The 15,105-nt window shown below is 54.4% G+C and overlaps 1 protein-coding gene across 1 annotated transcript; it reads left to right on the top strand.

The window, feature by feature from the left end:
- Nucleotides 1-229: 229 nt before the first annotated feature.
- MEGF11 (multiple EGF like domains 11) lies at nucleotides 230-10,813 on the top strand. Its single transcript, XM_078617289.1, has 8 exons — nucleotides 230-254; nucleotides 2,437-2,600; nucleotides 3,062-3,164; nucleotides 5,967-6,113; nucleotides 8,132-8,266; nucleotides 9,107-9,235; nucleotides 9,664-9,792; nucleotides 10,653-10,813. Exons 1-8 carry the CDS (start codon nucleotides 230-232, stop codon nucleotides 10,811-10,813), a joined length of 993 nt encoding a protein of 330 aa, XP_078473415.1.
- The last annotated feature ends 4,292 nt before the right edge of the window (nucleotides 10,814-15,105 follow it).

Here is a 15,105-nt window from a genome sequence, read left to right as displayed (position 1 = left end):
AAGTAGTAGTAGGAGTAGTAGTAATACTAATAATAACAGCGATGTATAAGCAAACGGTTCGACAATGAACTGTAACGTCTCGTTCCTTATTAAAAAAAAAAACACAAAACTACCCTAAGCTCGCAACGCACATTTTCCCAAGATCTCTCTCCTTCCCGTGTAGCCTGGAAGACACCGCGCGCTCAGCGCTCAAAACGCGTTGCGAGGCAGCGAGCGAGCGCGCGGCGGCATGGAGGCCGGCACGGGCGGCACGGGTGATGGATGGGGGTGCTTGGAGTGGCCGCCTCCACCACAGGCGCGTGATCCGGACCGCCCTTTGTCTGCCCCGGTGTAGACGTTCTCGCGTGACATCGGCCAAGCTCCCCTGTGTAGGCTGAACAGAATGTTGGGGTGCAAGTGCGTTTCGCGAGCACCCTATGAAAGCCAGCACGGGACACGATTGGGGGGGGGGGGCAGAGCCAGTGTTGATGTTTACACACTGCATCAGGCACTAATTTGAGGCTGAGTATATCTAGGGGAAGCCCACGACCGGTTGAGATAAATTGTCACTGGTGATGGACATGGGCGAAAATTGAACTCGGGTGGCCGTGTCCGTAGCGCAGCGCGTTAACCGCTGCGCCACCGCTCCCCGCAACAACAACAACCGCCTTTCGCCACTAAGTGGTGGTGACGTCACCACGGCACTTGTGCCAGGCTATGTGCACGTTGAGGCCACGTGAAACGTCGAACGCCCGCTGGCAGGAGGTCACGGGACAGACCCAGGTGCTCCCCGCACAGACACACAGACGCATGCTCACCTCCCCGTGTAAGGCCGGTCCGATGGAGCAGCCTGTTCTCTGTTTTTGTGATGCAGAAGTCCCCTTTGTGAGATGGAGAACGCAAACAAAAGCACCACGCTTCTTTGTTTACGTTTCTCGCGCGGCGCGGAATTCGCCTAATTGTGCGGCGTGAGACGACTTCCAGCTGCGGCGATTTTTGTGTTTTGTCGAAACGGTGAAGTGGCGAGGCCCGCTGACGAATCGTGAAGTGCGAAGGGTCGTTGATTTGGCACGGAGAGAGGTGTTGGACACATGCTCTTTGCCGATGTTATCGCCGTGCGCGTGTGTGTAGATTTAATTAAGGTCCATGAAAGCGTTCTTGTCGCGTCATTATCGTTGTTGTTGTTATCATGAAAAGTGTTTTTTAGTTTGAGTTTTGAAAGCGACGCGGGGTTGGGTTAGGGTGGGGGACGGTCCAGACGGAGGCGGACACATCGGTTGTGGGAATAAAAAAAAGTACCGGGTTCAAAGTTTCGACTTTAATTAGCGACGAATTCGGTGAACTTTGGGAGATATCAACACGGATAAGCAGACAATGCATCTCCCCCGCGAGCCGCTACCTCGACAAAAGTACTTTTTTTTACACAACCCCATCGGCCCCATGGCCTTATGGGAGCGCACAATCTCAGCAGCGTTGCGATTCAGTGCAGGCGCACTCGGAACCGCTGTCGACACAAAGCAAAGACAAAGACCCCCCGTATGGCCTTCACGGATTGCTGGGCCAGGTGCTGTTAGCGAGCAGCACCTGGGGGAACCTGCCGCTTTTGACTTCACAGCGATGATGTTTTCACATGGCACCCGGTCGTCATTTTAGGCTGAGTAGATCTATGGGAGATGCGGGAGCAGTTCAATAATTATGCCACTGTTATTGATCGTGAGTGGGAATGGAACTTGGGTCGCCGGGTTTGTAGCGCAGTGCGCTAACCACTGCCCAACCGCTTCCCACTTAATTCTAGATTTGAAGATTTCGTGACTGCAAGGATTCATTCTCTTCGGTTTTTTCGGTAAAGTCACGGAGGTAAAACAATCAATAAAATAAAATAAATGAAAACAACTAAATTAAATCACGACGTTTCGGAGGCAACACAAGCTTCCTTCATAAAAAAGGGCACAGCAAAATAACTGTAGCTCTGTTATTTTGTTATTTTGCTGTGCCCTTTTTTACACCTGATGAAGGAAGCTTGTGTTGCATCCTAAACGTCGTGATTTAATTTAGTTGTTTTCATTTATTTTATTTTATTGATTTTTTACCTACGTGACTTTACCGAAAAACCCAAAGAGTACGCTTCCAACTTCCCGTAATCATGGACAGCCGGGCCGTGTATGTCACTGTACGTTGAACTTCTTTCGCACCGTACGTAGCCAACCGTGCTAATTGGCTATCCTACTCCCGTGGGGGGTAGGATAGCCGCCTTGTCCACTTTAGACGAGGCTATCACAACCGTGCAGTGTTCTGCGATCCCGTTCATCACGGAGGTCGGTACAGATCAATTCCTGCCACCCGCGAACACAAAGATGCCACTCCCCGTGACTGTCCGGGTCAAGGCTCGGGCAGCCCGAGTCGTGAGCACCGGACGTCCGTGTGATTGGAGTCTTCCCCGCTGTTGGTGGTGCTCAGGATGGCACGGCCCCGACTGCTCGCTGCCGTGCGCCCAGGGCAGCTGGGGCCTCGACTGTAACCGCTCGTGCCGCTGCCGCCCCCCCGCGGGCTGCGACCCCGCGTCCGGGGACTGCGCGTGCCCCCCAGGGTGGAGGGGGGAGGCGTGCGAGCTCGCGTGTCAGGTGAGGGCGAGAGAGAGGTGGAGAGAGTGAGAGAGAGAGCGCATGCACGTGTGTTAGAGAGGGAGTGTGTATATATGTTAATGTATAAGGGTGATATGTAATATGTGCGTGGAGGCGGGGGATAGATTAGCGGCTAACAACACTTGCCCCAACAGTTTGTTGAGGCTAAACGGGGGATCTTTGTCTTTGGGGAGCGATAGTGTATCGGTTAGCGCTCTGCGCTACGAACCCGGTGATCAACACCAGTGACGATTATCTGAACCGGTCCTATGCCTACCCTAGGTCGACTCAGCCTGAAATGCGTAAACATCAGCACTGGGGCCGCAAGGTGCGGTGTTGGCCACCCACCCCCTCGTGTGCCGTGCCGGCCTTCATCAAAGCACTTGCCCCCAGCAGTCAAGTTGAGGCTATACGGGGGATCTTTGTCTCTTTTTGTGTGTGTGTGGGTTTGCTGCGAGCAGCCCGGCTCGTTCGGACGCGGCTGCCGAGAGCTCTGCGACTGCGGCCACGCGGAGCAGTGCGACCGCGTCACGGGGCGCTGCCTCTGCCACAACGGATGGACCGGTTCGTGCCGTCCGCATGTCCGTCCGTTCTTTTTTTTACGATCAGAGGAAACAAGAAGATGCCCGGTTTAGTCGGCACTTTGCTTCGTTCATCATTTCGGGGTTTTTTTTCATTGTTTTGCTTCATGTGCTCTCCCTCTCTCTCCCCCTCTCTTTCTCTTTTTCGTCCGTCCGTTCACCCTATCCTCTGTCTGTCACTCCACGTACCCATCTACCGTTACACTCGTCCATTTATACTTTCACTCATTTGTCTCATCTGTCCGCCCTTACGCTCTGTCCAGCCTTCATCTCTGTCCATTTGTCCACTTATCTTTTCGTCCACCTGTCCATCCATCTATCGAGCCGTCTGCTCTTCTGCCCAGAGCTACGTCCATCCTCATGTTAAATCTCTTTGTCCCATCCCTCCTCCGTCTCTCCCACCTGCATCGCCGTCCGTCCGTCCACCCACGACCCGCCGCGTCGCCCCCCCCCCCCCCCCTCTGCTTCGGCGTCCACTCTGTCTCGCTCCGCCGCCCGCGTTTTATTTTTTATTTTTTGTTCCTCTCGTCCAAGTGGCAGCAGAAGCGACACGCGTCTCGCCGCGTCTCTAATTATCTCCCCCTGTCACACGCCGACCCCGTCAGCCCGCGTCGCTCCTCACCAAACCCCGTCGCTCCGCCGGAGAGAGCGAGGTCGACAACTCCCTGGAGGAAAATAGCCATGCCCCCCATGCCCCCCATGCACCCCATGCTCTCTTTACTCGTGTTCCACGCCGCGTTCACGAGGAGATACGACTCGTAACAGGCACATACACGACTCGAACAATCTCACGTAAGTCCTGACAACCGCAGAAGCAATTGTTCAGTGCCGAGGGTTACCACTGCGTTCAGTGCAACTCGTGACCGTGCGGTTTGGCGACCGCTAGGGGAGGCCTTCATCCAGCAGTGGAGTGACCACGGAGGATGATGATGACTACATCATCATTACAGCGCTATAATGGCATGCGCGAAGATAACTTTTAAATGTTGGGTTTTTTTTCATGAATCAAGCATCAAGATCAAAGTTAGAGTGTCCCATGCCCTGTACCTACACGGGATGTGCGTTCTCGTGTTGTACCACGTGTTCATCCGCGTCGTGGGGACCGTCTTGGAGAGCAATCTCATCAGCAGCAGCGGCTCAATATAAGCACAACTCTGAGACCGTTTCCAATCTTCAGTATCTTTCATCAGCAGGGCCAGGCTTGCTTAAATCAATTCTGTTGAACTGCCCGACGTTTATGGGCGATTTCCCGTCCTGAAGGTAAATGGTTCCTCGTTCAACACAAAACCGTACAGAAAATATCCTTTGAATGCTTTGTGTGTGCATGGACAGACCGATAGGGGTGGGTGGGGTGAGCGACAGTTATTTTGTCATTACCATTCTCCACGACGACGCTTCACGGTGTCATTTGTCGTGCATTGCGAAGATGCCGCTTGACTTCAGTTCCCGTAGAAGCTCGCAGCGCCAGAAACGTCGGTACATCGTGGCCGCGAACCAGCCCACGGCACAACCAGAAAATAACTGTTGGGAGATGCACTCGGCACAGACTGCGATGAGTTTTTTTTTTAATCGGCTGTGTTCATCCTCCTACAAACGCGCACGCACAAAATGAAAGTTCCTCCCTCTGTGCACTCTTAAAACCTGGAGGCGCTTGAATCTCAGAATACTAATCGCCTCTCCATGCCCACGGGTGATGATGGCTGACTGACCAGCCCGCGGTCGCGGTGTAAAGTTGCCAGGTTACAGGAAGAGTTGGATTGTTAAGTCGGAATTTTTTGTCGCGGTCAGGGGGTAGTGGAGCCCCCAGAGAGATGGGGGGGGGGGGTGACGGCAGTTGGAGGAGGAGGAGGAGGAAGAAGAGGAGGAGAGCTCTGGGGGGTGGTGGAGGAGGGGAGGGAGGAGGCGGCGGATTGATTCAACCCACGCTCGTATTTTCTCAGCCCGCCATGAGCAAGGCGCCCCACTTGTTGGCGTTGGGTTGTCATCATTATTATTATTACCGCTGGTTTCGCACGGAGGCCTGGTGGATCTAAATCGTCATAATCAGGATCAGCCGTGTATTATCCACTGCTGGATAACATTAATCTCCAAGCTGTCGCCATCTCTCACAGTTCTGCAACATTCCATCGGGCACTCCTGCAAAAGGGCAGATTTTGTTGTCCGTGTGTTTAAACAATAACAGATCAAGGCTGCTTATGATGAGATTAGTATTGTTAGTATTTGAATGATATAACAGTTTTTTTAGTAATCGAGATCTTCTTAACCGACGCCGTGTCAAGCGTGAGTGCTCGTGTGACCATACTTCACCACGCTGGTCAATGCGATTTACCCGCGTTGAGCTCTGTGGTGGAGGTAGTCTGGCTTTTTTGGATTTGGCTCTGTCGCTGGGAGTTGAGCATCTGGAAAGGTCAACCTCTTAACTGGCGGCTTGGTGCTCTGCGCGTTGCATAATTCAATGCGGCAAAACGGGGCATGTCTTTCTTGTTTTGTTGATGCGCTGTGTGTGTGTGTCTCTGTGCTGTGGTGTAGCAGCTAACGCGCCGCGCTACGAACCCGGCGAACCGAGTTCGATTCCCGCTCACGACCAACATCGGTGACAAATGTCTGAACCGGTCCTGGGCCTTCTCTAGGTCGACTCAGCGTCAAATGAGCACCCGGTGCGGTGTTTAAACGACGCCACTCGGGAGACAGGTGCTCGCTAACAGCACTTGTCTCAGCAGTCTGTTGACGCTATATGGGGCATCTTTGCTTTGTGTGTGCGGTGTGCGCCCTTGCCCTCCGGTAGGAGTGCGCTGTGACAGCGCCTGCGCCCCGGGCCGCTGGGGGCCCAACTGCTCGCGCACGTGCGGATGCCACAACGGCGCCTCCTGCCGCCCCGCGGACGGCGCGTGCGAGTGTGCGGCGGGATACAGGGGCACGACCTGCCAGAGAGGTGGCCGAGAAAACGCTGCGCCGCGTCACAGCACGGCACAACACGTCACTGCACGGCACACCACGACACACCACGGCACAGCTCGGCACACCACGGCACAGCACGGCACAGCACGGCACACCACGACACACCACGGCACACCACGACACAGCACGGCACAGCACGGCACAGCACGACACACCACGGCACACCACGACACACCACGGCACACCACGACACACCACGACACACCACGACACACCACGACACACCACGGCACACCACGACACTGCACGGCGACACGACGCCACGCACGCCGCCAGACCACGGCGCCCATGCAACGTCATACGACGCGACCCCATGCCACTCCACGCGCCACGTCAGTAACACCAAACCCGCATAGCACCCCGCGTCGCTCACCACGGAGGGCGGTTGATGCGGTTGTGGCCGCTGCCTCTCAATGAATTAATTTCTCCGCTGTTAAGTGTGAGATTGCGTTATCGATGTGTTCCGCATCCTTCGCCGACTCAGCAAATGCATTTTTGGTTTAATTATATTTGTTGAAAATTAGACACGCTGCGTTAATTCACTCGGCAGACCAATACGCTTAAACGTAACCTCGTATCGTAAATTGCATTTTTATAAATTACATGGACTTTGAAATTACTGTATTGGAGTTTGAATCAGACGCACATATCTTTAAAATATTTCATATTTCAACTTAAACAAGTTGCACACACAAAATGGTAACACTTTGCGTTCATTATGTTTTAAAATGAGACATTTTAATTCATCATTAATATCTGAAATTATAAATTTACGTTTTATGATTTAAAAAAATGGGGAGCGGTTGTGCAGCGGTTAACGCTGCAATACTCAAAACCCGCGTTGATAGAATTTAGCTGCAATAAATGTCCACGTTGATAAGCCACTTGGTTGAGCGATCATTTGTGGCAAGGTCGCTTCTGAAAAAGAGCTTCAAAGCTCCGTGGGCCTTACCTGGTGAAATAAAAATAGTTCGATAGTTAGTTAACGCATCAAGCCACAAACCCGGTCATCTGAGTTCGATTCCCGAACCACGACTATCATCATCAGTGGCGAGCCCTTCGCCAACCCGTACTGACCAGCGTGGTGAAGTATGGTCAAACAACCCCCCTTCCCCCCCGTAAGTGATATAGCGTTGGAAGAAGGCGTTCATCCATCATTGGGTTGACAAGGGGGCTGTGAATTGTTATCGTTGCCGTTGTTGATCATTAACATATCATCAAATGTCATCACCGGATATATGGAACGCACACGTCCGCAGCCCCTCGTCACAGACGCGCACGCGCGCATGCACCGCGGCATCGAGTGCGTGCCGTACGCACACGGGCGAGATGGATTTTAATAACCTGCATAGGATTAATGTTGTTTTGTTTTCCACTAAAGCTCGCGTAAATGCTATTATCATTACATGAGCAATCGGCCCGCACTGCATTAATATCAAGTGAAGTCTGTGATGGATTACGGGACATTACTACACGGGGCCACGTGGAATGACGTTGCCCTCGTCTTGCAGTCCAAAACAATCCCCACTCAGAGCAGCTCTTATAACACAGCCACGCATATTTAGATATATTTGGCCACTCCACTGCTGGATGAGCCACTCCTCCCCCCTGCCCCCGCCCCTCGCACCACCCCGCCCCCACCGTAGTTAGGTACCCAGGTAGTCAGGCAGGTAGGCATGAGACTCGGTAGGTAATGCCATGTAATCAGACGAGAGGGCAAGTAGGTATACCTGTGATTTACAAATATGTATTAAGCCTATTTTGATTATCACATTCATCACTATGTAGGCACGTTGAACTTATTTCGCACCGTACTTCGCCAACCGCGCTAACCGGGAGGTGCGATGGGAAGGACAGCAAATAACGATCATCAATTATTGACTGTCGTTCCGAATCATGACCATCTTATCATCACGATCATAATCATCATTGTAATGACTGATCATCATCCTCATCATCGTGCCTACCCCGGACCCCCCCCCCCCCCCACAGTGTGCCCTCCAGGCACCTTCGGCCTCGGCTGTGCCCAGGCGTGCCCCCAGTGTCTACACGGCAACGGGCCGTGCCACCACGTGACGGGGGAGTGCCGCTGCCTGCCCGGGTTCACGGGGCAGCTCTGCGACCAGGGTGCGCCCAACGCACAAACTCGTCGATTACTCGTCCATTAACCGAATAGATCATCGTGTTTGTGTTTCCATCGCACAGGCTCTCGGTAAGGAAAGAGGTTAACCCGCCCTCGGCTTTGAGCCTCGTGGGTTGTCTCGGGGTCCTCCCGATGGCCTGCCACTTGCGTAAACCACTCGTGAATGGAATTGGCTAAACATCCAAATAAAGGACCACAGAGCTTTGGCAATCGTTGGCGCCGGTTCTGGCGGCTTCCGCATCGTGGCTCTGCTTTTCCCCGAGCCTCTGTGCAAAAGCTGTGCGCGTTGCATGTTCTGCAGCATTTTAAGATGCAATTTGCATGAACGACGCCGTTAAATACGAATAAAACGACACATTATTAATGTTATTACGATAGCATCCTTCACCATGTTGGTAACCCAGGTCACGCTTGCAAACGAGACTTCCCTCATTTAGAATCATCATATTGCTCGTGAAATCCTACTAACGACGCCCTGGTCGCTCGCCTTCTCAGCCGGTTAAACAAATACATTTAGACTGCTATGCAAAAGGTCCATTTCCTGAAACGTTGCCCATTATATATTTCATCCTTTTAGGGCCTGATTTTATTGAGCTTAATCGTTTTATTAACCCAGGGGCCACCAACCCAAAATAACAAAGAAAGCCATTTATTTTTATTATTTTATTATTTCCCTTCTACGTGACTTTACCGAAAGAACCAAGAAGATGAAAGCCATTTATCATTCGAATTCGGTCAAACAAAACCTCAATATTTCAAGGTCTTCAAAGAGCCGCGTGTTGCCTACCCCTGGATTAACCCCCCCGCCCCTCTCGACCCCCCAGCGTGCCCCCCAGGCAGGTACGGGCGCGGGTGCCGGGAGGTGTGTGCGTGTGCCAACAACAGCTCCTGCAGCCACGTGGACGGCACGTGTCACTGCACGCCGGGGTGGCTCGGCAGGGACTGCTCGCAGGGTGAGGAGGAGGAGGCGTCCTGTCGCCACGCAGCGGTCACGCGACGCTGGGTGCCTAGTGCAGTGCGCGCTAACCGCTGTCCCACCGCTCCACCCCCATGCACATGCGTGTGTGTGTGTGCGTGTATCCGTGCGGCCTGTTGTGGGAGCGGTAGTGCAGTGGTCAGCGCACTGCACGACAAACCCGAGTCCGATTTCCGCTCACGACCAATACCAGGGGGCGAATATTTAAACATCCTCGAGGTTGACTCGACCTTAAACGACGACCTGGCGTTGTGTGGTAAACGTCAGCGCTGGGGGAGACAAAGGCGGCGGGGCGTGGTTCTAACTGCAACGTTTACCCTCGCGCGGCCGTGCCAGCCTTCATAGGACTTGCCCCAACAGCCTGTTAATGCTATACGGGGGTCCTTTGTCTTTGTGTGCGTGCAGCCTGCCCGCCGGGCCTGTGGGGGGCCAACTGCCTGCACACGTGCAGCTGCCACAACGGCGCGGGGTGCAGCGCGCGCGACGGGGGCTGCACGTGCTCAGCCGGGTGGATGGGAGCGCACTGCACGCGGCGTACGGACCGCGCGCTCAGACACACGTACACACGTACACACACACACACGCACACACGCACACACACGCACACACACGTACACACACACACGTACACACACACACACGCACACACACGCACACACGCACACACACGCACACACACGTACACACACACACGTACACACGTACACGCACGTACACACACACGTACACACACACATAGACACACACGTACACACACGTACACACACACACGTACACACACGTACACACACACACGTACACACACACGTACACACATAGATAAATATCTCCCGTATAGCCTCACAGACTGCTTCGGGCAAGTGCTGTTGGCGAGTACTGTAGCAACTTATATGAATGCCGGCACGGTACACACAAAGGGGTGGTGTGACCGTACACCACACCCGGCCGCCTTTGTCTGCCCGAGTGCTGATGGGTTTAGACATCACCCCAGGTGTTGTTTGTGAGTTGGAATCGAACTCGGGACATGGGGTTCACAGCGCATTGCATGACACGGACGCGCCGCTGTTCATTAAAGGTGTAACGATTTCACCCTGTCCAACCTCCCGCAGAGGGTGACCTAAAGGAGACCCCGGGAACGGTTCAAATATCACGGCCCGCGTCACTGACGCGAGTCGCGCCCGCGAATTGAATTCGGTTCGCGGGGTTCGCCGCGCGGTGCACAATGCAGGGCACCGCTGCCCGCCCTGCACACACATCGCGATCATCATCGTCATCTATCAGTGGCCCACCGATCAGCGCAGTTGGCTACGTACGGTGCGAAAGAAATTCAACGTGCATACATACGTAGAAGGATCATCCTCGCCCCCACCCTTCCCACTGCCCCCGCTGCCCAGGCTGCCCGGTCGACCTCTTCGGCGCTGGCTGCGCGGAGCGCTGCGCGTGCGAGAACGGCGCCGACTGCGAGTCCGCGACGGGGCGCTGCTCGTGCCCCGCGGGCTTCACGGGCGCGCGCTGCCAACTCGGTAGGTGGCGCCGGTCCGCGGGCGCCTGTTGAGGCCGGCGGGGGGCAGGGAGGGCAGCGGGGGGGGGGGGGGCAGGGGGGCAGTGGGGGGGGCAGGGGGGGGCGCCGCGTGTCGGGGTCGAGCGGCGTGGCGAGCACGTCGCCGGGATTCGGCATCGGCGGCCGAACGTCAGTGGCGAGCGGTGGATGTGAACCGGTTGTGGGGTTCCTCTAGGTCAGTGCTGCTTCGCCTTTCGTTGCAGCCTTGCACCGCTTTGGTTCTCAGTCGTAACACAACAACTTATCACGTGAATACAAACATCGGTTTGAGGAAACAAAGTGGCCGTGCTTGATTGGTGTTTCGATTATTTACCTTCTAAATGATCTGGCCATGTATCGCACCCCCTCCTCCACTAGAAAGGGCATCTCGCACTCCCAGGGGATGCGTGCACCCCCAGGTTAAGAGCCATTCTCCTAGGTCGACTCGGCCATAAATGAGTAGCCGGTGCGGTAAGGAAAATATCTGCGTTGGGGAGCTTTCATCCGCACCTCTGATGAGTACGGTTGGCTACGTACGGTGCGAAAGAAGCTCGACAAACATTGCCCGTGCATGGTCCTGACCTCACCACTCTGTCGTAACCTTAATAGGAGCTCGCTAACAGCACTTGTCCCAAAAGTCTGCGGGCTCCATATAAAATATAAGGGCAATGAAATCGCTTGAAATAATGTTGCTCAACAAAATGAACTGTTGCAGTGACGCAGCTTTTTGCTGACTGTGTGTTGTGTGACTTGACACCCTGGACATCATAGCAAACGAGATGTTCCAACTGAATGTCTTACCCGGAAAACGTGGAGCGTTGGTTGGGAAAAGTTTGCTCAACGGTTCCAACCACACGCAGACGTTGACCCGACGTAGGGATGTTTACTTGCGTAAAACTAAGAAAACTACTTGAGAAAATATTGGCCGCGGGCAGTGTCTGCAGAATGTGTGTGGCGCTGATGAAATCGTGGCAAACGAGAGCGAGACGGAGAAGTTTTGAAAAGAGAAAAAAATCAACAAACGACTAAAACTTGATAACGAAAAGCGGCGTGCTGATATGCCCGAAGAAGTTTGCGATCAATGCAAACTGTCAGCTCTGCTCTGACGCATGGATCAGAAACGCGGGACACTCACAAAGGAAATTGAACAAAGGCTGAAAAGTGCCCAGAGAAGCGTGTAGAGACGCGTGCTTTGAATTATTCTGAGAAACATAAATAGGAGCACACGGATCAGGAAACGACAACAAATCAGGCGACGCGTCGGTGTTGACCGCGATGCGGCGTCGGTGGTCTTGGGCAGGACGCGCCCCTACGAGGAAGACCCGTGACGGAATGGCGGCCGAAAGAGCGTGCGGATGAGGACGCCCGTGCTTAGTAGCGAGACGTAGTAGCGAGACGGAGGAGCGAGACATAGTAGCGAGACGGAGGAGCGAGACGCAGGAGCGAGACGTAGGAGCGAGACGGAGGAGCGAGACGCAAGAGCGAGACGGAGGAGCGAGACGTAGTAGCGAGACGGAGGAGCGAGACGGAGGAACGAGACGGAGGAGCGAGACGGAGGAGCGAGACGGAGGAGCGAGACGCAAGAGCGAGACGGAGGAGCGAGACGTAGTAGCGAGACGGAGGAGCGAGACGTAGGAGCGAGACGGAGGAGCGAGACGTAGGAGCGAGACGTAGGAGCGAGACGTAGGAGCGAGACGGAGGAGCGAGACGTAATAGCGAGACGGAGGAGCGAGACGTAGGAGCGAGACGGAGGAGCGAGACGTAGGAGCGAGACGGAGGAGCGAGACGTAGGAGCGAGACGTTGGAGCGAGGCGTATGAGCGAGACGGAGGAGCGAGACGTAGGAGCGAGACGTAGTAGCGAGACGAAGGAGCGAGACGTAGGAGCGAGGCGTAGGAGCGAGACGGAGGAGCGAGACGTAGGAGCGAGACGGAGGAGCGAGACGGAGGAGCGAGACGTAGGAGCGAGACGTAGGAGCGAGACGGAGGAGCGAGACGGAGGAGCGAGACGGAGGAGCGAGACGGAGGAGCGAGACGTAGGAGCGAGACGGAGGAGCGAGACGGAGGAGCGAGACGGAGGAGCGAGACGGAGGAGCGAGACGTAGGAGCGAGACGGAGGAGCGAGACGTAGGAGCGAGACGGAGGAGCGAGACGGAGGAGCGAGACGTAGGAGCGAGACGGAGGAGCGAGACGGAGGAGCGAGACGGAGGAGCGAGACGGAGGAGCGAGGCGTACGAGCGAGACGCGTATTTGTCGCAGGACCGTGGGGCGGGGGGGGGGGGGCGGTCAGCCACGGTGTCTGTACGAGTCCTGTGTTCGGCCTTGTGCGGCTGTGTGTGTACGGGGGAGCGGTGGGTAGTGGTTAACGCGGCACGCTACGAACCCGCGATCGGGTTCGATTCCTCGCTATGGTTAACGTCAGCGACGAATAATATCAGAACACCGTATCCGGGCCCCCCCTAGGTCGACTCTGCCTTAACTGAACGCCAAGCTGCGCTGTGTCAAAAAAAGTATCGGCAGTGCGGAAACGAAGGCGGCAAGGCATGGTTCTAACGACCCCACTACCTCGTTGTGCGGTGCGAGTCTTCAACCGGTGCTCGCTAACATCACTTGCCCCAACAGTATGCTCAATGCTACACGGAATGTGGGAGAGGGTATCTTTGCATTTGCGTGTGCATTGTGTGCACACAGCGTGTCCCCAGGGCTCGTACGGCCTGCGATGCCAGCTGGCGTGTGGCTGCACCAACAACAGCACGTGCGACCCCGTGAGCGGGACCTGCTACTGCGCCAGCGGCTGGACGGGGATGAGTTGTGACTCCGGTAACGCGCGCGCTCTGCTCTGCACTGCTCATTGCGTTCAGGGCCACGTTTACATCGCGAACAGAAGGAAACACAAGCAGTGGAATGATGATAGGTCACCCCACACCTCCCCAACCAATTAGTGACGATATGAGACCCGCGGATGGCACGTGGTGCTGGTATCAGGTTGGCTCTGCTGTGCATCTTGAGTGACTTGCACGATGTAAACATTCAAACTACCCATTTGTTTTATTGATTAAGTTGGTGGAGCCAGCTGGGCCGAGATTGGGCAAAACCGAGCTCCACTGCTTTTCACCCAGCACAGACTCACTGTTACTCATCGAACATTACAACGAACACGAACAGATTTAAGAACTAGAGTTGTTTAAAAAAATTGCACGCGAACGACGCATTCACGCAAGCACCTGATGCTCCGTTTTCAAGTTTTAAAAGGAAACATCTTTGAATTGTATTATGTTTTGAATTAGATAATTTGTTTTCTTCATTAAAAGCCTATATCATTTTACATCTGGAAGACTTAATTTAAAAGGACATTTCGTGTGAATTTTCTCTCGTCGTTAAGTAGATGGCCTTGCTGGGGGTTCGGTTCGATGCGGACTTTCACCTGTTTGGGATTGCGGGGTCGAGATCAGGCGACACAAAGCTGGCCGTGCGAGAAGACCGCCGTCTGCAGATCGATTCCAACGTGATCGAACGTCTGTCCCTGCGCCTCCGTCGTTCATGCAGGGGGCGCGTAGGTTTGCAGCGCCCCCTGCATGATAATGACGGAGAGTGCAGCGTTCATCACAGATAGACATAGTTGTGCGCTTATATAACATTTAAGAATCACGATTACGATACACGCGACATATATGCAATGTAAAATAGCAATTTTAATTTAAAACAATTAAATAATAATACAAATCTCGTTCATGGTCCCTTCCCTTAGCTTATCTCAACAACCATCGTTTCACGCCAACCTCAACAACCTCAACAACCACAACAACAAAGACCACTCCGCTCTCTCTGGCCCCAAAGCCGTAACTGTCCCCCCCCCCCCCCACCGAGTGGAGACCCGCACAGACGCAGACACAGGGCGACCTCCCAGACACAGGAACGCACGCGGCACAACTCTCAACTCGTCACATCCCCAATTAAAACTCGCTCGAACAGCGTCTGCAAACCCGTCACGGCTCGAGAGGACATCCTCCGTGAACGGCTCGGTGAACGCCACTTAATTATTCGTGTGTTTGCGCATTTATGTTCGCGCTTTGACTGCGTGTGATGCTCACCGTGTGGATTCTGCACAGGCTGTAGATTTTACACGCGTATCAGCGGTTCGTTCGCCGTGCGCGTGTCAATCGGCACCCCAGACGCCCCCCCCCCCCCCCCTTGCACACGTGAAAGTACTTTCATGCAAACACTTACATAACTGGAGAAGCTCACGTGATGTGCCGGGAGCGGAGAGAATTTGCAACACCGACAAATGTGTTGAGACTCAATCGACACA

The sequence above is a fragment of the Lampetra planeri genome, chromosome 3 (genome assembly GCF_965212315.1).
Source record: "Lampetra planeri chromosome 3, kcLamPlan1.2.h2, whole genome shotgun sequence".
NCBI classification, from domain to species: Eukaryota; Metazoa; Chordata; class Hyperoartia; order Petromyzontiformes; family Petromyzontidae; genus Lampetra; species Lampetra planeri.
The sequence above is the reverse complement of the archived record's forward strand: the minus strand, read 5'-3'. Positions and strand labels throughout refer to the sequence as shown.